This window comes from Scardinius erythrophthalmus, assembly GCF_964197995.2.
Source record: "Scardinius erythrophthalmus genome assembly, chromosome: 16".
NCBI lineage: Eukaryota > Metazoa > Chordata > Actinopteri > Cypriniformes > Leuciscidae > Scardinius > Scardinius erythrophthalmus.
Genome location: NC_138236.1, coordinates 39,647,348 through 39,672,353, shown reverse-complemented (window position 1 = coordinate 39,672,353; position 25,006 = coordinate 39,647,348). Strand labels below are relative to the sequence as shown.

At 36.9% G+C, this 25,006-nt stretch overlaps 1 protein-coding gene across 1 annotated transcript in view; it reads right to left on the bottom strand.

Annotated features, from left to right (window-relative positions):
• Positions 1-978: 978 nt before the first annotated feature.
• LOC308704147 (NLR family CARD domain-containing protein 3-like) overlaps positions 979-25,006 on the bottom strand; it is a 37,114-nt gene continuing 13,086 nt past the window's right edge. The window contains exons 6-11 of the mRNA XM_081388259.1: positions 20,919-22,643; positions 19,263-19,334; positions 14,532-14,705; positions 8,417-8,590; positions 3,316-3,489; positions 979-1,947 (exon numbers count right to left, since the gene is read on the bottom strand). Coding sequence (XP_081244385.1) covers positions 1,941-1,947; positions 3,316-3,489; positions 8,417-8,590; positions 14,532-14,705; positions 19,263-19,334; positions 20,919-22,643 — 2,326 coding nt within the window. The 3' untranslated portion in view covers positions 979-1,940. The remainder of the gene's footprint in view (positions 1,948-3,315; positions 3,490-8,416; positions 8,591-14,531; positions 14,706-19,262; positions 19,335-20,918; positions 22,644-25,006) is intronic.

Here is a 25,006-nt window from a genome sequence, read left to right as displayed (position 1 = left end):
TAATTTTACTCTGTTTATTAATGTTTTTACTCTACATTTGTGCAGTATTTATGCTATATTTTAAAGTTATATAAATAAATTAAAAATGTTTTTTTAGTAATGTTTTTTAAAAACAGCTTTTTATGTAAAATTCTCTTTATAAAAGACCCATATTTCTAAATTTCATTTATAGGGATAACATGGATAATTGTACATGGTTTAACTTTAGTGTAACATTTTTTTTAAATGTTTAATTTAAAAGTAAAAAATTATAATTTTAGCCACTGAATGAAATTTAGAAATCTGGGTCTTTTATAAAGTGAATTTTACATAAAAAGCTGTTTTTGTATAAAAACCTATTTAAAATAAATATATATATATATATATTTATATAAATTTAAAATATATCATAAATCCTCCAAAACTGCATAAATACTGCACAAATGTGGAGTAAAAACATTAATAAACAGAGTAAATTTACATTTGTTAATAAAAAAAAACGATTATTCTGTTACAAAATTACATGTTATTGTCTGGGGTCCCTGGAGACCCCAAAGACAACGAGTGTAACTACTTTTTTCACGCTAACATAAAAACAGATATAATAAAAAAAAAAATCTATAAAGGGTTGAGAGTGATACAAAGTTTCATGCCATCTGGACAAAGAATTTTTTTTTTTTTAAATTCAGCAAAAGTCTTTTGCGGGTTAAAAGGACCCCGAAGAAAACCAGAGTCTTAAAGGGATGGTTCAGAGTAAAATCAACCTAGGGTCCTTTGCACCATGACCTCGAGCCAAACACCCCCAGAAGCCTTTTTCTCCCTCGGTCGAACATTATTAAAGTTAGATCTTATTTAGAGAAATCAGCTGAATAGCTTAGTGCAGGCGCTAATGGATCCAAGGATTTATCTCGTAAATTACCGCACTAATAATGCCCAGAATGGCATCAAACTTCTACAGTAGTACTAATAGGTTCTGTAGTCATAAAACAAGGCATTGGAAAGTTTGTAAGTACACCAGTTTACTTAAACTGCACTTGCCTGACGGCTCATGCTACCGCTAACCTGGACGTCGAGGTCACTTCACTGAGTTGAGAAAAGCCTGTAAAAGTCCTGGCAGAAAGCGATCATAAGGATGTAGTGTAACGACGCCCAGTTCCAGGAACGCACTAATATTTTGTTGGTAGTAAAAGTTTATAACAATTATTAGTTAACACTAAGTTGTCAACACTTCGGAAAAAATAATAAATTGTTGTTAGTTTTGTTCACATTGTCATGTTAATTATAATCAAATGCATATTGTTTGATTGACCACAATATTATCATTGATATTTGTTTGAGAGGGGCACTTCTGATTAATTTTGAAAAAGGGGCTCGAGCACCAAAATCTTTTGTAGGAGACTTTGAGCTTTGTAAGTTTGCAGATCTTATACATGCAAAACAGCAACACAACACACTAAAGAAAAAGAAAACATGAAAACACATCATATGACCCCTTTAATACATTAATACAAATGTAATGCAACTATTAATAAAAACATGATGTATAAACTCAAGCTTCCACTGTTTTCTAAAAGTGAGCTTGAACTGTTTTTCTTCTTCTCATAATTATGAAAAATTAATATTTCATCAGTGTTTGTCTCCCTCTGCTGGTACAACACAAACACAGAGATATTCAGGCTCTTTATTTACTCTGTGACAAAACTCAGAGCTTTTTGAGTTACTGTGCATTTATACACATAAAATGATTAATCTATGAATGAGAAACTGTAATTTGCTGTGAAATAAAAGGAGTTTCACTGCCGCCTCATCAGGTCTGTCAGAGGATCGCTGAAATCTAAATGAAGTCTTAATTTATAACAGTGAAGTCACTGTATCTTCAGTCTCTGTTGATTCTGTTGACTGAGTCTCTGTAGTGGATCCTTATTCACCATCAGATGATCAGCAGAAGATCAGACTGTCATTTATAAACTAAAATAAAACACACACACAGTCACATATGCAGTATGAGATATTACATCTGTCACATCTTTTCATAAGAAAACTAACTAGATAATCTATATTGATCATATTGCTTCTATCTGATGCTCAAAGTACAAAACCAGCAGAAATTATCATTACACTCACTACACATTTAATATCAGTTAATAACAACCCAAATCCAGATTATCACACACATAAGGCGTCTTTACACAGAAACCAAATCTGAAGCGGCATAAAATCACAAAATGTGCATTTACACAGAATGTTTATTCTCTGACGCCGAGAACATAAATGCATTTACACAGGAATTAAAATCGCGGGAAATAATACTTTGAACATTACTATTTTAAAACTACAGTTGTAACAAAGTGTTATAAAACAAATTTAAAAGTAATTAAATAGTAAACAAAGAAATAAAACTCAAGATAAATAAAAATACAGAATTTTAGATTTCCTCTGTGTGATATAGCGATCTCACGCTCTGATGTGTGTCATAATTCTGTGGTACTGATAGCTATTTTCTGTTTCTTAATGCTTAAATGCTACAAATATATTATAAATTATTACACCAGGTCGATCACCGCAGGATTTTTATTTTTTTCAAAGAGCCAGAAAGAACAATTCTGCTATCGCTAGCGTTTCAGGCAGGTCGTGTGTGGGTGAAATATCGTCCTCAAGAAGATGATTTCTGGAATATAATATCACACAGTGACGGCGAATAAGCATTTAGCGTATCTGAGAGAAATGTAGCGGCGCGTTGATCTGCCAGTCTCTTCAAAGGAAGATTACAAACGGCGAAAGCCAGTTGATTACACAGTTGACGACTCTGTTATTTTGGTGGTTTGCTTCACGATGTGAGTACAGGACACTTTTACTTTATTGTCCCTTGTTGGCTGACATTTTTTAATTTGGCTAAAACAATATGGAGCTAGGCCGAAATGTTTAGTCTTCCACTTCTTGATTCTCGCGCCGCGCGTTTGGTTGTCACGACAACGACGTAGTTTAGAGCGGCACAAGATCGCGTTCATTTACACTGAACCAAAACAATATCAGAGTCATCTGTGACACTAGGGGCTGAGGAGGGTCAGACCCGTCATATTTTAAGTCTGCTTTTATGCGGCATTGTGTCTTTACACAGAACTTTGAGCAGACACATAGGCATCTTTACACAGCCGAGTTAAGGCTGCTCTAAAGTGGCTCTAAGACTCATTATCTGATGATCTCAGACAAAATATTCACACACACACACAGAGTTACTGAACCTGGTACAATTTACTTATATTTCTAGTAAGTAAATCAGCCATTTGAACTTCAAATGAAAATATGATGATGAAAGTCGTTAAAAACTATTCTTACAATAGTGTCTTCAGTTTATAATGTGGATCATCCCTCAGATCCTCCAGCAGCTTCACTCCTGAGTCTCCTAGTTTATTCTTAGACAAACCCAGTTCTCTCAGGTGTGAGGGGTTTGATCTCAGAGCTGAAGCCAGAGCAGCACAACCTTCATCTGTCACACCACACTTATACAACCTGTAGAGAACAATGACACACATTAAGCCTATATCCAGAGATAAACATGACCATAATGAATATAATGCTGTCAATATGAAATATATACAAATACTCATTAGTTCACATTGTGAAAATACATCAGTTAAGATTAGGGGATTGATTATAGAGTTTATTGTTCTTATAGAGATTATTATTTCTATGGAAAGTCCCCATAAAACATGGAAACCAAACGTGTGTGTGAATGTGCTTTAATGCTTAGTGTATTTGTAAACATTTTAAAGAATGTGTGTCTGTGTGTGTGTGTGTGTGTGTGTGTGTGTGTGTGTGTGTGTGTGTGTGTGTGTGTGTGTGTGTGTGTGTGCTTAATGTATCTGTAAACATTTTAAGGAACGTTTGTGTGTGTGTGTGTGCGCGTGTGTTTGTGTGTATGTGTGTGCTTAATGTATTTGTAAACATTTTAAGGAACATGGTGCAGGGCGGGATTTCCACTGAAGTAGTTTGGGGGGGAAAAAACGTGCGAAGAAGAACGAAGAACAGCAGCATCCGAGGATGGACGAACATGAGAGAGATGGCATTAACACCAGGCTTGTGCAAAATTCAGAATTTCAGAATTGGCCTCCATTCAATTCATGAATTGGAATTTGAATTGAATTTAATCCGCCCCACAGGACATTGAATTGAATTTGAATTGGAATGACAGGAAGTGGAATTAAATTCATGGCAATTCAAAGAAATTCCACACAGTCACACAACAGAAAGAATGTGTTGAGTCTCGCATGCATTCAGTGTTAGGAAGGTTACTTTGTAAATGTTATTGCTTACTGTTATTAGTTACCCATTATAAATGTGGTTTGGATTACTTTATTTGGATAACTTTATCAAAGCAAAGCAATTTCGTTTTAAGTTGATTAGTAACTAGTTGAATTAAACATTTTACCTCAGTAATACAACTAAATACAATTACTTTAATTTTGTAATTTAATAACAGAAATTTCATTTCACGTAACTATTTACTCCTCAACCCTGCATACATTTTGTTCTAAAATATATATTGATCAAATTCTTGAAATAAATTACCCCCTCAGTGTTGTTTAATTAGTTTTGTTCCAATGTAATTTTCATTTCAAAGTAATCACACAAACACAAAGTTGTTGTAAATGAAGTTATCATTTATTCCAATGCAAAAAATTACTGAGCAACACTGTTGCATCTAATTCTCAATAGCTCCTCAACTCCTTTTCATTGAGTCTGCACCGTTCTGGTCTGAATATCTTTCCTGCAACACTAAAGATTCTCTCAACAGGTGCAGAGTGAAGTTGTAAGGGACTTCTGAAACTTAAAAAGTCCAGTGTTGCCCATCAAATTGTGCTTTCAAACAGATGTCCACCTCAAATTGTTTAGCAACCATTTTAAATACTTGGTTAAAGTAAAGCATTCTGGGAAATGGAGTCATGTTCCAAAAAATTACAATTACAATACATCAAACTTAATTATTTGTTCTGTGACTAAATGGTAAATGGACTGCATTTATATAGCGCTTTCACAGACCTATGGCCGCCAAAGCGCCATAGCCTCACATTCATCCACCAACGGCGTCAGCCAGCTCGTCTGGGGTTAGGTGTCTTGCTCATGGAAAACCTTGACACTTGGTCAAGTGGAACCGGGGATTGAACCACCAACCTTTCGGTTTGTAGACAACCTACATGAACCACTGAGCCACTGCCACCCCACATATTATAATGCAATCATATCTAAATATACAAATATGTATATGAATTTCTTTGAATTTTTATTGAATTGCAATTCTGCTTCCTTTAATTCAAATTGTAATTCTAGGTCCTGTTTTTGACATCAATTCAAATTCAATTCAAATTCAAGAATTGAATTGGAATTAAGGAGTCATTCTCAATTCAATTCTGAATTGTGCACAAGCCTGATTAACACTCGAGTATTCTCATAAGAGCAGTCTGAGCAGTCTTAAATTAGTTAAATAAAGTCGTAAATGAAAGCAAAGAGTTGTGAGAGAATGAGACGAGTGTGAAATCTGTGTCTCTGTCAGCGGCTGGTTTTAAAGAGACAGTAGCCAATAAAGCTTTCTGTCAGTAAAGTTAATCAAAGAACAAAGGTAACAGAAAAACACTCACTGATCTTGACTATAGATTTTTTTTTTACTTTAATAAGGATTAATCTATGTACAATTTTGATGCAGTACAAAAATTGTATGCAGTACAAACTGTTTGATAACTTCTATTTCTGTATATTTTTCCTACCTGTTAGACAAATATTTAAAATATAGCCTACTGTCTTTATGTTTTTCTACATTAATTTGGAGATTAATTGTGAAATTATTACATTATAATATGTTAAAAAGTATGGATTTTTTTAACGGCGATTAATCGTGATTAATTAATACATTGCAATCGATAAAAATAAATAAATAAACATGAATAAGTCTTATTTATGTTTATTTTAATTGAATATTATATAGGCTATTTATTTATGTTAATATCTGCGCAATTAATGTGTATTTAGCCTGCCTGCCTCTGCCATCCCCCCACATCAAACTTGCTGCTTAAACTAACACATTTATCGATTACATTGTTTCACCACTAGGTGGCGACGAGTGACTGTTAAAAAATGTATTTGTAATTGAATTATTTATTCAAGAGAATGTAGAACTGTGTGATGCTTCTGAAATAAAACTCAGAAAGATGTGAGTGAGTGAGTGAGTGTGTGTGTGAGTGAGTGAGTGTGTGTGTGCGCCAGGGTTTCCGTTGTCCGGTAATTGCCGGACATTGGCCAAAAAAAAAAATGAAATGTCCGACAAAATTAAATCTCTCCGGTCAAATTGTCCGATTAAAATTGCCTAATAATCCCGCCCACCTAACACAATCTGAATTTGAGAATAAGCCTAAAATATATAAAGCAAAAATACACCGACCTTTGGCTATGTTATAAAGGAACAGGCTCTACCGTTTAAAAGTTATTAAACAACATCGCATGCTGCATTTCAAATAAAGCGCACGCCTAAAACGGCTGTAATATAGACCTAAACAACGAATGAATGAGTGAGACGTTTCAAACGCCAGGCCCAGGCAGACTAGCCTTAAAAGCTTTTTTCAGAGGCCAGACGTGACGGACGATGGTGCATCAGGAACGCCTGAAGCCTCAGATGTCCAGACAGCTCCACCACCACCGGAGAAAAAGCCGAAGTGTAGGGCGTATCGGTCGGAATGGAGTGACAATTGCTCACAATGGCTAAGATGTGAGGCAGTTGATGGTAACGAAAAAATTATCTGTTCGCACTGCGAAAAGGCAGGACGACGCAATGGATTCACAAGAGGGTCGAATAATTTGAGAATGTCTGCTCTCATTGAACAGTCAGAGCAATGACCACGTTGCGGTGCTCAATTTAATTTGTTTGTTTCAGTTCATTTGACAAGGAGTCATTTCACGGTGTCCAATTTAAATGTTACCAGCTAAAATGAGACATACTGAGAGTGTATAATTAAGTTCGCTTGAGTAAAAACAATAGGCTACTATTCAGATATTTTATGTGAGGAAGGGGGATTGGTTTGTTTAACTATGAATGTGAAACCATAGTAAAAACAATTGCCGTTGATTGACACCAATCGGACGTTCATGTTTTTTTCCGCCTATTTGAAAATTAGGCTAATAAACATGTTGCATTCTATATGGCCTGATCATGTCATTTTTTCAGTTACATAGCCTGCCTCCAGTTTTCCTCAACTTGACTAATTAAGAGGCGATATTTGACCGGCATATCATAAAAATGTCCGGAAAACGAAACCTCTGCCGGTCACTTTGACCGGCACCATTTTTTTCTAGCGGAAACTCTGGTGTGCGCGCGTGTGTGTGTGTGTGTGTGTATGTGTGTGAGAGAGAGAGAGAGAGAGAGAGAGAGAGAGAGAGAGAGAGAGAGAGAGAGAGTGAGTGAGTGTGTGTGTGTGTGTGTGTGTGTGTGTGTGTGTGTGTGCGTGTGTGTACACAAAATGTAACTTAATGACATTTTCTGATTTTCCGTGACCTAATCTAAAGTGAGAACTATTTATGGTTAATACGCTGTTAACAAAGCATTATCTAACTCTTTACAGAAGAGCTAATTAAACAATAATACTTGGTTAATTACAGTGAACAAAGATTTCACTATTTGTATAGTCTCTTAATATATTAACTACAGCTTATATACTATTATGTACTATTCATTAACTATAAACTAATAGTTTTAAATGATTTATAAGCGCTGTGTTACTGTATACTTGTGATAAAGTGTTGCCATTATTTCAAACCGGTCGCATTAAGTGTAATTGTTCCTTTTGTATGTGATGAAGTGATTCTTCAAAAATAACACAAAATAAACAAAGTAAAGATGAATTTGACTGATAGCATTATTTTTTTTTTATATATTTCCATAGATATGGTGATATATTGTTATCGTGTGTTATTTTGGCCATGATAATCATGTAGTGATAAAGCTGATATGGTGACAGCCCTGGTTCAGGTGAAACACACACCACTTCCCTCTTTTCAGCTGCACACACACATTTTGAGGCAATGCTCACACTTTTACAAGGGTCTGTTTGCACAAGCATTACAAGGCAAGTTGATTTACAGCAAACATTTGTAATGTAAAAACCCTCTTCACTGTATCCTGCAACTGTTGTCTGGTTTGTAGTTCGTCCGGTTTATTTAACTGTTAGTTTTACTTTCTTTTGGGAGATAATAATATAGTAAGATGTAAATGTTCCTCTTCAGGGAGACTCCTCACCGTTGCCTTCTACCGCCGGCAGGATCTGACGGCTCAAGCTGGAATCTGTCGCTGAACCACTGGATGGGGCTTACACCAAAGATATACTCTATACAATATCTACTGTACATATTAATCCTTATTCACTCCGAGTCTTTATGGTAGAGATGATCTTACCACAGTTTCTCCAGTTTACAGTGAGGATTCGCCAGTACAGCAGAGAGCAGCTTCACTCCTGAGTCTCCTAGTTTATTCCCAGACAGATCCAGTTTTCTCAGGTGTGAGGGGTTTGATCTCAGAGCTGAAGCCAGAGCAGCACAACCTTTATCTGTCACACCACACCTACTCAACCTATAGAGAACAATGACACACATTAAGCCTATATCCAGAGATAAACATGACACTTAAAAATAAATAACGTAATGCTGTCAATATGAAATATATACAAATATTCATTAGAAAAAAAAGTTGTTAAATTACATCAGTTAGGATAAGGGGATTCAATATACAGTTTACAATATAAAAATCATTATTTCTATGGAAAATTCACATAAAACATGGAAACCCAACGTGTGTGTGTGTGTGTGTGTGTGTGTGTGTGTGTGTGTGTGTGTGTGTGTGTAGGCCTGTCGCGATAGTCGATAAGTCAATTAATCGCACGATAAAAAAAAATGAGCTCGATAATTTTTTCGGCCGCGATAATTCCATTTGCATGCTTGTTTGTTTTCCTCGTCTCTCTCTCTCAGTCTCTACCAAAGAGACTGGATGACCACTCTCGGTTCTTTAGCGTATAGGAGGAGTGAACTCTCTTGTCAGTTGCATGGTCTTTGTGTGGGGAGGCGGCGCTTGTCAGTCACATGGTCTTTGTGTGGGAAAGCGCCGGCGGGACTGTTTGCGGCGACTGCCTGGAGAGAGAGAAGACGCTAGTTGTGAGTTGCGACAGCGAGCCCGATCACATGAAAATGCGTATCTATACCACGAATGTTATTTCTCGTGCCATTTATACGCCAAAAATAGTTTTTGTGTGCATATGATACACTCTTTATGCCGTGTAATACGCACGCACTCCTCACCCCTAATCCTAACCAAGTATTTTCAGTGCGTAGCATATACACGTAATAAAGCGCATCTCCGTCTTCCCGACAGTACACAATCACTTGACAAAGTAACAGGAGGACAAAGTAACAGGAGTAACAGTGCAAAATTGTGCGATATGGCTTGTTGAGGCTTTTTTTTTGTTTTGTTTACAAAGGTCCTAACTGTCAGTTTTGCCTGTTATGGAATGTATCACTATTTATGCCTAATGTCTAAAGCCTAATGTTTAAAGTCCCCATGAAATCAAAATTGACCCTATTTACTTTGTTAGCGCATATTACTAGTCTTGTGGTGAACAATTAATCCGTGCAAGAAAATATTTAAAAAAAAAATTTTTTACCATGGTAATCTTTAATCAAAATCTGAAAATGCCCCTCCCCTCTGCATTGGAGGACCTTCTCTGATGACGTAGGTTTGAGGAATTGGTTTGGGCAATGCTTAACCACTCCCCTCAAACCGTTAGTCTGCTATGAGCAGAGATGGAGAGGAGGAGCGCAAGAGTAAAACCCTGCCCTCTGTTCAATATTCCTTTTCACTGGGAAATACGTCATAACACTGGAGAAAAGTCGTTTGCAACTTCCGGTTCACGGGGACTTTAATATTTTTTGAAGTGCAATTTTGTTTACATCCATTTTATTTATTAACAGACATTTATTTTGTTAACAGACACTAAGAGTCCATTGCTTTTATTGTTTTTGGTTGTTTTGTTCATTTTTTTAATATTTAAAATGTTTTCCATTTTCAATGTTTAATATTCTTTAGAAATAAAAGTTTATAGATCGTTGAAAAGGTGTACCTGCATTATTATGCCATTATAATTATATTAAATGAAAATGGTCTCAGAACGACAATATTATCGTTTATCGCGATAATTTCTTGGACAATTTATCGTCCAGCAAAATTTGTTATCGTGACAGGCCTATGTGTGTGTAATTAATTTATTTGTAAACATTTTAAGGAACTTGTGTGTTTTAGGACTGGGAGAAAAAAAATCGACTCACCAAACTATCGCAATATTTTGGGTCATGATTTTAAAATAGATTTTTTATTATTCCAGAATCAATATTGATTCAAATTAAATTGCTTTAGTTTTGTCCTTGCTTATAGACGGGGTTGACAGAAGTTAGCCACTTTTGGTCCAACAGAGGATGAAATGTGTCGTTATCTATGAGGGTCGTAATATCCATTTCAAGTGGACGTGTGGAAGAGACGTGAGACTGAAAGCACTGAAAGCCCTCGCGCTGATCATATGCTGAGAGAGAGATAAGACAGTAGAGCTGCACGATTCATCTTTAAAATACTGTGATCTCCATTCAAACACACACACGATCTTCTTCAAATTCGTCTGTCTATTAAACCTTTGACAAAATCATATCGCAATCTTGTGAAGTATCAATCAGCCCAAATAATGTTTGAAGCCAAAAATAATCGATTGCCGAGAAATATTCAAATATTATTCAGAGCGAGAGAGGGAGGTTATAATTTAACCCTCTGAGGTCTGGGTTTTCTTCACATTGTAGCACAATAAACTTAAATTACTCCGTCATTTGTGGTCACACAGAAAAAGGAATCTGTGAGATGTCTACTTTTATATGTGTCAACTTACAATCAAATCAAAACATTGTGCTTTTGTAAAATAAAGAAAATAAACAGGGTGTGCGTTCTGCCTCTCTGTCGCGGTGAACTTTTTTTTTCTTGAGCACGTCTATAAACTGAATCAAAACTCAGCGAATACTTGTCACACATTTATGAGCCATATACCTTTATAAACATTTAAGTGTGTACTTTTAAATTATCGGATTCAAACTGAAAACAAATATTCTCTGTTTAGAGATTCACATGCAAATCGTCCACGTGTCACGCGAACGCGCTCTTTACCTCAAAAACAAAGCACCAAACTTCATAAGTCTCTCCTTTTCGTCGAGTTTGGAAGACACGCCGTGAGCTTACATTGGATTTACCTCAGAAGAAGAACACGATTTGAAGACAAGAAAGATGTAAGGTAAGAAATTCTTAATTATATTAGTTGAATATTATTGTTTCCTAAACTTCACATTGCAGTTGAACTGTTGCTAGATATATGGTGAATATTATAATATTTAGAGCCGTGTAACTGTTAAATACTCTTTCTGGATATCTGCTCAAACGTAGATATGTATTATATGGTAACCATAATGTTTCATATTTTGGAGCGCGCTGTGCGTTTGAATGTAACATATTTTGGAGCGCGCTCTGTGTTTGAATGTAACTTTTTTTTTATTATATCATCATAACGAATGGAAACATTTGAAGTCACATGATAATCAATATATTTTTTTTCTAGTAGTTTTTACTGAAGTGTTCCTTTTGAAAGATTTATAGGCTGCTATAGGTTATTGTTATTATTATATATTGTTGGAAACATTTGTGTGTATATTCTGTGAATTTTAAAAAGCAATTTTAACCAGAAAAAAACAAACATTTTTAACTGTACAGCCCTATAGTTTCTCTTGATATCAGCATGTTCACAGTTTTTTTTTTTTTTTATACAGGGACCAGATGCCACTGAGTCCTGCTGACTTCAACATTCACATGAGTCTCTGTACATGAACATGGTAAAGTGAAAATCAAACACCTTGGAAATGAAAGGTATGTACAATGTTTTTAGGCATGGCACAAAGGTCTCTGTCTTTGGATCATTGTTTTCAATAATGTGCTTTTTTGTCATTTGTTGTGTATCTTTGAAATTATGTTGTGTTGTAAATAAGTCTAATCAATCAAAAAGCCATTCTTTTTTAAATCTCCTCATTCTTTGTGCAAGGTTGCTCAGAATGATAGGGCCTGATAGCTCCTAATAGGGGCATTAGGGAGAGTCTTTGTCTTTCTCAGGTGTGAAAACAATACATATTAATGATGTTTACACCTCCCGCATAAAGCTTTCTTACACAAAACACGTCTTACAAATTTTAAATCAATATATTGTCTTATCTGAATGAGCAGTCAGGATGATTTTCACATAGTTTTAGAGCAAATATTCTAGGCTACGTCATACAATTTTCAAAAGTCTTGTGAAGAAATAATCAGTATGGGTTTCATGGCCTTATTTCAGTGACAATTGTTTTTTGTATTTTCACAAACCACGCATAAATGTCATTATCTCAAAACTACAGTAAAAAACATGCTACCTTTTGAGAAACCCCAATAAATGTTATTTTAACACATTTTAAGACGGAAATGTTTAAATGTATACATATTGAGCACTTTAATTTACACATTAATTGGTTGTGGTGGTTAACCTGCAATTTACACTTTAAATGTGTGTGTGCGGCTGTGAGAAGAAGAGAGGGAGTGTGTGTGGCAGAGCAAGACAGAGGAGAGAGAGAGAGGGACGAGCAACTGTCATCTGTCAGCGGCCCATGCCGGCTCTCACTACATATCAGGGGGAAACTGGAGGATTTTACAGCGGACAGTGAAATTCCTACCAAATCATTTAACACAATCTGTATTTTCCCTTTAACAGTATAAATGTTTGGGAAGCCTGCAACACACTCAACTCTTGCACCATGGAAACACACACTTGCGACCCATGAATGCCTCTCTAAACTACTGCCTGATTTTACAGTTTGAAGCTTCTGTCATAGAAAAACACCATGTGCTGTCATGAATAAGAGAAATGTCTTCTCATAGGATAAGAACACGCAGTCTCATTAATAATACAGACACTGACGTGTCATCGATGTTTCTCCAGAGAAACATCTCTACAGTTTCCAGTTTCCCCCTAAAATTAAAATGAATGGACTGTGTTAATCCTGACTGTGCTGAGATTGAGTGTGATATACATTAAAGGGTGTTTAATGTATATCACGATGTCAAAGGGTCAGAGATGGGAAGTATAAATACTTCATTACTGGACTCAAGTAGATTTTTCTGATATTTTTACTTTACTATTTATTTTTGTGCCGACTTTTTACTTTTAATCCTTACATTTTTAACACGAATATCTGTTCTTTCCACAAGACGACCCGACAGAACCTCATCAGAAATTTTAGCTGATGATCAATAAAATGCAGCTCATATCTGTTGCTTTCGGTGACACATTTAAAAACACATTTATGTCACCAGGTGTAAATGGAATCGTTTTGATAAATCAGATAGCAATCCGATCTGAGACAACGCATGAAGTCCACGATCTGCTTTTGAAGAAATATGGTAGTATCGCGCTACAGCGCACGTTCATTCAGCTGCAGTTCTGGCGCCTCAGTCCCAATACTGTAAAACTCCACGTACATTCACATCACATGTTAACGCAGTGGTAGAGTTACACTAACAGGACTCTGCACTTATTCACAATCAAAAAAGTTCATTATTTGCTTGTGCTTTAAAGCTTTGCCGGGTAAACATTTCACTGGCGGTCTGTTCTGACATGATGTACTTTTTCTGAGCATGTATGCCCGAAGCGCATGGCCTCTGTCAAACAGCACCAAACTGGACTTTATCTTTCGCATCTGACTTTTGTTGGGTCAGACCCATCTGCTAGCAATGGGGGGGCGAGACTAAGAGAGCTACATGGAGATACATGGAAAAATATGCACCAAATGGGTGACCCTCCCCCTAGACTAAACAAACTTGGATGACCCTCCCCTCAACAAAGAATAAAAAGACATGACCCTCCCCTATTTTCCTCCGGTGGTCCATTCCATAAATACCGAACGGTCCCTAAATGGTTGTCATTTGCAAGGCTACTTTTACTTTTATACTTAAAGTACAGGCACATTGTGGGAATTTACTTAGTTACTTTTACTTGAGTAAAGAAGTTAAATCAGTACTTCTACTTTTACCAGAGTATATTTTAACACAAGTATCTGTACTTCTACTTGAGTATGGGAAGTGAGTACTTCTTCCATCTCTGCAAAGTGTGTTTTTCAGTGTGACTATCAGCACTGCAGAATCACCTCAATGAGGAGCAGCTCATGTGTTCAGTCATTTACAGATCAAACTCACAGCGGCAGGAGAAATAGAGCAAACGCTTTAAAAATATGAATTCTCTTACATCATATGAACAGACGGAAAAATTATTTGATGAATTTTATCATGTTGTTTTAATAGCTTTGCTTTGCCTTAAAGAAATAATAGTTATTTTCCTGCATTTAATTCCATTTTGATTATACTTTATGAATTCGCAGTGACAGTTTCATGTGAGAGTCATGTTTGATCTTACCACAGTCCCTCCAGTTTACAGTGAGGATTTGCCAGTCCAGCAGAGAGCAGCTTCACTCCTGAGTCTCCTAGTTTATTCTCAGACAGATCCAGTTTTCTCAGGTGTGAGGGGTTTGATCTCAGAGCTGAAGCCAGAGCAGCACAACCTTCATCTGTGACACCACACTTATACAACCTTTAGAGAACAATGACACACTCTTCACTCTCAGATCAAAACAGAAATCTTTTTCTTTTCTTGATTGTGTTTATAATTTGTGCAATATCTCTTTTTTTAAACAATGAATTCAATATATCAGTAAATTTAACTGTTTTTCTAAGAGATGATGTCTCTATGTAAGGGAGAATGATTATATACAACTGATCAAATGGAATACATTGAAGACATTACATACATTAAATATAAATGTTTATATGCATACATTACAAATGGGTAAGTGTACCCATTAAGCCCACCAAAATCTAAGTCTAGGTTTTTTCCATAGATATTGACAGATATTAGTTTATAAGAAAAAATATTTGTTAAAATGCAAGATTAATCTCTCATTTGAAATTGTATTAATTAGTTGATGTACATTTTAAAATATAAAATTAAGATAATTTAGGAATAAAGTCAGAAGTCTGGCATGGGCTTAATTGGTACTTTGGCACCATTTAAGCCCGCATGTGTTCCAAATAAGCCCACATCATCTTTGATTCACAAAATATATATTTTTTTATTGATTTTAAAGAAGTAAAACATCAATATATTTATTCAGTGACAGGGAAGAATAAAAAATAAAAAAACTTTTTCTAATGTTTGATTACAGCCCTGGGTGGTATGGGAAGGTGTTGGTGGCCGGTGGTCTGGAGCTTTAAGTCGGCTTGACTGGAGTTGTAGCTGGAGTCAAGCTGGAAGTTTGACCGGGTGTATCTCGGGAGCCAAGCCGAGTTGGGGCTCCATACTCTGGGCTTAGGGGGGCCTCATAGTGGGCCCGCCTCACCGGGAGTCTGGAACCTTAAGCCGGTTTGGCTCTCAAGTTATGGCTGGTCAAAGGTGGAAGTTAAACCGGGTGTATCTCGGGAAGGAAGCTGAGTTGGGGCTCCAGACTCTGGGGTTTTGGGGGGTCTCCTAGTGGGCCCCCCACACCGGGAGTATGCAGCCTTAGGTTGGCTTGATTCTGGAGTTATGCCCGATCAAAGTTCCACAGGAAGTGACAATATCTCTTGGGCTCTATCTCATTTGAATGAATGTGTGTAATTTGTGTGTAAATAAGGTAAGGTTAAAAGGTTAATAAGGTAAAAGCACACGTTATCATTAAACACTTTCAGAAAATGTAAGATTCCTCACTGAAACACATAAGGTGGGCTTAAATGGCTCCACAGTGAGTAATGGTGAAAAAAGACAATGTTTTCCTATAAAAATGTAAAATATGTTTATAAATACATGCATGGAGCTTAAATATACTGTGGACTAGTATCATAGTAATTTTCATTGTGCCCACATTGAGAAATATTAAGTTTTTTTCATTCAAGGTTAGCTTGTAATGGCTATAGTTTGCATGCGTTTTGTGGCGCTGTACCATTTAAGCCCATCTTAAAAAAAATTAATTTATAAAAATAATCTCCTCTACAAAACAATTTATTATGTATTTATTTGTAAATGAATGTAAAATGAATAACAAAACATTTATTGTTTGCAGTTCACGTGCTAATACAGGCTTCTAGTTGCTCAACTGTCTTAGGTCTTCTTTGTCGCATCTTCCTCTTTATGATGCACCAAATGTTTCTATGGGTGAAAGACCTGGGGCCTCATTTATAAAACTGTGTGTAGGAACCTTACTAAAAGTGTATATGCGCCCGAAAGCCAAAAATGGCGTACGCAAAAAAAATATTCAGACTTATAAAACCGTGCGTACGCCAGAACCTGCGCAGAATTCACTTTATAAATCCCAGTCAGCGGAAGATTGTGCGTACATGCGTCTCCACCCGAAATAACCATATATGGAGCTTAAAACGCCTAGTTTTACTATGCAGATCCTCATCTACATATCATTTGCATATGATTATTCATCCACGTGATAACTTAAACGTTATCACGTGGATGAATAATCATATGCAAATGATATAAACGGTACAAGAAACATTACATTAATACAAATCAAGTAGTTGTCTATCCTTGCCTTGTTTTTGAATAGCCTACATAAATCAAATAGTGTAAAATACATTTCAGAGAAAGTTTTTCTCAATCTTTTCCACTTGCCGAATTGTATTTTTAATTGATTTATATTTTCAATGGAAACAGATAGGCCTTGGGCATTATTTGCACGAAACTATTTTCTTAGACAATCTGGTATTATCATGATAAGCAATTATCTCTGTGGTTAAAACATTAAAGCACGCCACAGGAAAAGTGTTCAAAAACAATCGCATCCACAACAAATATTTCTAATGATTGAATTTAAAAAAAATGTTGTAACTTCAGTAATGATTTCATGTTTAAGTGTTTAACTCCATTAATTTGAATGGCATATTTAATATAAATGTTTATATCAGAAGTATTTTATTTATTTAAACTGTTATTTGCGTCAGTTTCACTAAACGGCTCAACACGCTCGCTGCCGCGGACATTTAAGAAGGAATGGATATTTGCTTCAAGTGACAGGCTTGGTGATTGAAATTGTATTTGTATAATCTTTCTGTATATGTTTAATTTTCTTTAGATTTTCTGTATAAAAGTGACCAAAAATACATTTAACTCCAGCTCACTATCGGTGTCGCCAAAGTGCTCCATCTCCAAAACGTTCGTACGCATGGGTCAGAGTTTGCGTGCAGGTGCGCAAATTTTCCCGTCAAGTTTTTCTTTATAAACCCCACCTTTTGCGCAGGAACTGGCGTACGCATGTTTTCAGTCCCGTTTTGTGCGTACGCAAGCTTTATAAATGAGGCCCCTGGACTGCAGGCTGGCCATTTCAGTACCCGGATCCTTCTTCTACGCAGCCATGATATTGTAATTGATGCAGTATGTGGTCTGGCATTGTCATGTTGGAAAATGCAAGGTCTTCCCTGAAAGGGACGACGTCTGGATGGGAGCATATGTTGTTCTAGAACTTGGATATACCTTTCGGCATTGATGGTGCCTTTCCAGATGTGCAAGCTGCCCATGCCACACGCACTCATGCAACCCCATACATACCATCAGAGATGCAGGCTTCTGAACTGAGCGCTGATAACAACTTGGGTGGTCCTTGTCCTCTTTAGTCCGGATGACATGGCGTCCCAGTTTTCCAAAAAGAACTTCAAATTTTGATTCGTCTGACCACAGAACAGTTTTCCACTTTGCCACAGTCCATTTTAAATGAGCCTTGGCCCAGAGAAAGCGCCTGCGCTTCTGGATCCTGTTTAGATATGGCTTCTTTTTTGACCTATAGAGTTTTAGCCGGCAACGGCGAATGGCACGGTGGATTGTGTTCACTGACAATGTTTCTGGAAGTATTCCTGAGCCCAGGTTGTGATTTACATTACAGTAGCATTCCTGTATGTGATGCAGTGCCGTCTAAGGGCCCGAAGATCACGGGCATCCAGTATGGTTTTCCGGCCTTGACCCTTACGCACAGAGATTGTTCCAGATTCTCTGAATCTTTGGATGATATTATGCACTGTAGATGATGATAACTTCAAACTCTTTGCAATTTTTCTCTGAGAAACTCCTTTCTGATATTGCTCCACTATTTTTCACCGCAGCATTGGGGGAATTGGTGATCCTCTGCCCATCTTGACTTCTGAGAGACACTGCCACTCTGAGAGGCTCTTTTTATACCCAATCATGTTGCCAATTGACCTAATAAGTTGTAAATTGGTCCTCCAGCTGTTCCTTTTATGTACATTTAACTTTTCCGGCCTCTTATTGCTACCTGTCCCAACTTTTTTGGAATTTGTAGCTCTCTTGAAATCCAAAATGAGCCAATATTTGGCATGACATTTCAAAATGTCTCACTTTCAACATTTGCTATGTTATCTATATTCTATTGTGAATAAATTTAAGTTTATGAGATTTGTAAATTATTCCATTCCTTTTTTACTCTTTTAATTTGTTCAGTGTCCCAACTTTTTTGGAATCGGGTTTGTATCTTTCTGTAAGGCTAATGGTTTGACCTAGAGATTAGCTTTGAACGCAAGCTAATAAAACTCATCTTTCCATTTAAAGGAAAATAATACAAAATGGTAAAGTACTATTTGTTCATACACAAAAAATAAATTTATCTTACCAAAGAAATGGCTGAAAATTGCAGAAATGTGTTGTTTTCTAAAGGGTCCAGAAACACCAAAGTTTTGGGGTGACTTTGTGTGAGGTCCCCTGAGATAGCATGCACATGGGTGGGGCTAACTCAACATTGCCAAATGTGATTGGTATGCAATAAAAAATGCCAGGGAAGTGGCTGGATTGGTTAAAATAATAAGCAGCATAACATATTATTTTCTCTTTTTTTAATTTGACTTTAGAGTTGAAAGTGGGCTTAAAGGGTACATGGGCTTAATGGGTATGGGTACACTTACCCTGCATATATTTGAATATAACTTTCTCACACAAGCATCATAAAAAATGGTTAAGTAGATTACAAATCAGGTCAGATAGGTGGAAGGTTTAAGAGCTGAAGTGTGACTCATATTTTTTTATTAAACCATTAATTTATAATGTTTAAGTAAGAACTGTTATAATGTTTTAGCAGTGATGCTTGTTCTCAGTGTTACTTACAGAGTGAATCTAGTTGCTGTAACCACAGGCATCAGCTTCTGAAGAACTTCATCTGCAGTGCTCTGTGTGACACTAATTGAAAATAAAAAAAGTGAATTATTCATGCTAACAATAATAATAACAATAATAATAATAATTCATATCATAAGTACATAATATAGTATACATTCCTAAATACCCTCAACTATTAATTAACTTTTAATTAACTATTAACAACTATTAATTAAAACTATTATTAACTTTTAGTTAAACACTGCTTTATAAAGAACATGTGAAAAAGTTGTTTTAGTATCTATAACTGTAGAAGCCTTGTATTCAGCCATCACAGATTTGTTTTTTCTTCTTCTTGTTAATGTTGCTGTGGCAGGTCTATTAGTCTGCATTTACACTACAACACTATTTGGACATATCAGATTTGTTTGTCCTGTCCGTTGCTATGGTTATCACCATGGAGACATTTAACTCCTGAGTTGGGAGTAAGAAAAAAAATATTTTTGTACCTGCATCAGCAAATTATTTGTAGAAATTAAGCACACGAGTTTGTTTGCTTGTTACTTGTTAATTTAATAATTTACTTAGTTTTATTGTCACAGGAAATGATGCACACAAAATGTGAATCATTGTCCATCATTTTGCCAGCAACTGATGATAAAGAAAAATGATGATGAGACATTAATCTAATTTATTTTCTTAATACTTCTGTTGTGGCCCATAGTGAAAAAATGCGTATTTTCATGAATCAAGAAGTGTTTTGTGTTCAACAAGTTGTCTTTGTAAGTAAGCTAATCTAATCTTTTATCCTCACAGCGCGTCAGTTATGCGGTGATGCGCTATGAAATTATTGCGGGGCAAATAAACTGTAATATTAATGATAAAAGTAGCCTAATAATAATAACAACAGTAATGTAATATGCCCTGTGTGCCCACCCGCTACACCACTGTGAAGAGCTAAACGCCACCAGGAACGGCATCAAGGCTGTTTTATCAAGGTTACTTTGGCGTCCGCGTGACGTGATCTTAATCATCAGGAGGATCCGCTTGCAGCCCAATTTTAGTGATGGTGCAGACGGTGTGCACACAACACTCTAATGAGTTTACTTTGAAAGGCTTATATTAACTGGCTTTTTATTAATGCAATACAGTAAATGACGTCTGTGTCTTACATTATTGTCAGTTTAGTGTTCAGTGATTAATTTACACAGAAACAAAAGATAACATGTATGCCTTCATCTCCAAATACATTATCTGTGTCTTACACTTCATAATGAACTCAGATAAACTCAGTGCCGACTCATTTTCCATCAGTTCTTTTACATGAATTAGAATGTGTGCAAAGGATTGTGGGAGATTGAAGAACACGAAGTATATACTTGATGCATCTTTCAAAATGAGCTGAATTAAAGACACAAAATGAAGTCTGTCTTCAAAACATCCTTCAAACTGAGACGGCCTTCAGAGGCGCTTGATGACGTGGCAGTCGAGACATGCAGCCTTACTAGGACACAGCCACGGTTTGAGAAACACCCGCAAATTATGTACAACATCCCAGAAATCAGTCTCTATGGGTCCCGTGATTTAAACACCTCTGATCTTTGTCAGAGTTTCTCTTTGTTCATAATGTTTTAGACTGTAATGATTTCACTCAGTGTTACTTACCAATCATTTCTGTCTCCAATTAATCTGTTCAGGTTAAACTCCTGCAGTGTCTCCTCTGAGGACAACAACACAAACACTAAAGCTGACCACTGAGACGAGGAGAGTTTCACATCACGTAATCCTCCAGACGTATGAGGTTCAGCTTCGTTCACTAGAGAAAGATCACCCAGTTCACTCAGACAGTGAAACAGATTGATGTATTTATCTGGAGAGGGATTCTCACTGATCTTTTCTTTAATATAGTCAACTGTTCTCTTATTGCTGTGAGAGCTGTTTGCTGTCTGTGTCTTTAGTCCTTGTAAGAGACTCTGATTAGACTTCACTGACAGACCCAGAAGGAAACGAAGGAAAAGGTCCAGATGCCCATTTTTACTGTGTAAAGCCTCATCCACAGCTCTCTGGTGGAGATCAGATAGGGAAACTTTGTCTCCATTAGTTGGTTTGGTAATCTGGTCAAACACATTGATGTTATTGTTGATAAAGGAGAGATGCACATATAGAGCTGCTAGATGTTCCTGAACGCTCAGATGAACAAAGCAGAAGACTTTCCCCTGACACAAGCCCAACTCCTCTCTGAAGATCTGAGTGCACAATCCTGAGTAAACTGATGCTTCTGTCTCATCAATGCCACACTCGCTCAGGTCTTCCTCATAGAAGATCAGGTTGCCTTTCTTAAGCTGCCGATAAGCCAGTTTCCCCAGTTTGACAATCATGTCTTCATCTTTCACTTTCTTCTCATAGTCCTTCTCATGTTTGATGTTGGTCTGAATGAGCAGGAAGTGTGTGTACATCTGAGTGAGAGTCTTGGGAATCTCTCCTCTCTCTGCTTCACTCAACATCTCCTCTAGAACAGTGGCTGAGACCCAGCAGAACACTGGGATGTGGCACATAATAAAGAGGCTCCTTGAGGACTTCAGGTGTGAGATGATCCTGTCGGCCAGACTCTGATCACTGATTCTCTTCCTGAAGTATTCCTGCTTCTGTGTGTCACTGAAGCCTCGTACCTCTGTCACTCGATGGACACACTCAGAGGGGACAAGAGCCACTGCTGCTGGTCTGGAGGTGATCCAGATGAGAGCAGAGGGAAGCAGATTCCCCACAATGAGGTTCATCAGCAGCTCGTCCACTGAGGCTGATTCAGTCACATCACACAACCTCACATCGCTCTGAAAATCCAGAGACAGACGACACTCATCCAGACCATCAAAGATGAACAACACTTTATACTCATCACTGGATATTTCCATTTCTTTTGTTTTAGGGAAAAAGAGATGAAGAAGATCTGAAAGACTGAGTGTTTTGTCCTTCATCAAGTTGAGCTCTCTGAAAGCAAGTGGAAATATGAGCTGGACGTCCTGATTCTCTTTCCCTTCAGCCCAGTCTAAGATGAACTTCTGCACAGAGACTGTTTTCCCAATGCCAGCGACTCCCTTTGTCAGCACAGTTCTGATGGGTTTGTCTTGTCCAGGTAAAGGTCTAAAGATGTCACTGCATTTGATCGGTGTGTCCTCTGTTTCTGCTCTCCTGGACTGTGTCTCAATCTGTCTCACCTCATGCTCATTATTGATCTCTCCACTTCCACTCTCTGTGATGTAGAGCTCTGTGTAGATCTCATTCAGAAGTGTTGGGTTTCTCTGCTTTGATATTCCCTCATACAAACACTCAAACTTCTGTCTCAGATTTGATCTCAGTGTGTTTCGGACTTCAGCAGGATTAGAGTCATTGCTGTAAGATTAAAATACCACATTATTACACAAGTCAGAGAAGAAAATAGCCATAAATTACAAAACTATTTATGGCACACAGAACATCATTTGGTTTCTGAAACGTGTTAATCATTAATCATGTGTTTGAGTGATTTGTGATGTGAATTTTAGCACCTAAAATCAGGGCTCGCAAAATTTCTAAATCGCTGGTAGCCCTTCGGGCAGGCACTCTTCAGATTTTGGTAGCCCGTAAAGAATTTTACTAGCCCAAATAAAAAGACAATTTTTAATGTAGAAAATTGGTTGGAGTCAAAACATGAATCAAAAACTTTTTCAAAACAAATATCAACAATTGGATATAAAATAGTCAAATTAGATTCATCAATACAAATATACATCTGGTTCTAACTGAACTGAAATTTGTGCGACCAGTATGGAACATGAATCAGTCTGTGTCTGTGGCTCAGCCCCCAATGAGGGTAACACTTTAGTTTAGGGTCTAATGCTCACTATTAACTAGTTTCATTAACATGCAGATGGCAGGGTTTTATCATCACTGAGGTCCCGAATGTGAGGTAGGTTAGTTTTGATTTAATAATAGAACATTTTGATTTCTCTGATCTACATACAGTCGTGCCCAGAATTAATCATACCCCTGGTAAATATGATCAAAAATGGCTGTAAAAAATAAATCTGCATCGTTTATCCTTTGATCTTTCATTCAAAAAATTGGCAAAATCCTAACCTTTCATTTAGTCAAGTAAAGTCATCTTCATTTATATAGCACTTTTTACAATGTAGATTGTTTCAAAGCAGCTTTACAGAGATAAACGTATAATTTATGGTAACAGAGATTGTTTTGGCTTTATAGCGGTTCTTTGGTAAAGTTATTTTCCAGCTAAGGTTAGTTATGATTGATTCGCTTCCGTCGCAACAATCATTTGTTATTAAATTAGGGGCCGCTAAGACGACACAATTCTCTCCACATAGACTTTAAACGCGAACCTGTGAGAAACGCTGATGGCGTTCACATGCGCATTAAGAATTGGTTCTATAGTTATGTGCGTTTGAATATATGTACGCAGGTTTGTAATTCCCTACAAACCAAGCCTAAACAAAGTACTGGTGTTTCCTTATAATTTTTGATACAGAATTTTATTTTATTTTATCAATTCGGGGTAGATACGCGAATTGAGTTTCCCGACAACGCTTTATCTGTAGAGTGGTAAAGGGATCCTCCATAGGGGGAGACTAGTTGGCACTTCAGCACTGCATTGTCATCGGGTCCAGGCGAAGGTCCTTCGTCAGATCTGGATACGGCCTGGATCCAGCAGGCTGCGGGAAAACCTCGGGATAAACTAAAATTAGTGTAGATGCCATTCTTCTTATGATGTAACGAGTACATCAGTATTTATGGGAAGTGTTCCCGGTTCCGGCTGACCTAATCTATGCAGCCTAACATTGAATTATAGAAGTCTATAATGTATTATGTGAAAGCTAGGTCAAAGAGATGTGTTTTTAGTCTAGCTTTGAACTGACAGAGTGTGTCTGCTTCCCGGACAATGGTAGGAAGGCTGTTCCAATGTTTTGGTGCTAAATAGGAGAAGGATCTACCGCCAGCAGTCGATTTTGATATTCTAGGTATTATCAACTGGCCGGTATTTTGAGATCGCAATAGACGTGAAGGACTATAATGCGTTAAGAGCTCGCTCAAGTACTGCGGAGCTAAACCATTTAGTGCTTTGTACGTGATCAGCAATATTTTAAAATTGATGCGATGTTTAATAGGGAGCCAGTGCAGTGTTGACAGAACCGGGCTAATATGGTCATACTTCCTGGTTCTGGTAAGAACTCGAGCTGCTGCGTTTTGAACTAGCTGTAGTTTGTTTATTAAGTGTGCAGGGCAACCACCCAGTAGAGCATTACAATAATCTAGCCTTGAGGTCATGAACGCATGAACTAATTGTTCCGCATTTGTCAATGAGAGCATATGACGTAGTTTAGATATATTTTTAAGATGGAAAAATGCGTTTTTACAGATACTGGACACGTGACTTTCAAATGAAAGATTGGTATCAAAGAGCACACCCAGGTTCCTAACCGACGATGAAGACTTAACAGAGCAGCCATCAAGTGTTAGACAGTATTCTAGGATATTACGTGAGGAAGTTTTTTGTCCAATAATTAGAAACTACGAGTCATCCAATTTTTTATATCCGCTATGCATTCCGTTAATTTTGTGAATTGGTAAGTTTCGTTAGGTTTAGATTAGATTTAAGTAAAAGAATTGAAAATGGGGGGGGATCACATTATAAAATAAATGTTTTTCTCCAAAACACGTTGGCCACAATTATTCATACCCCTAGAATTTTTTATGAATAA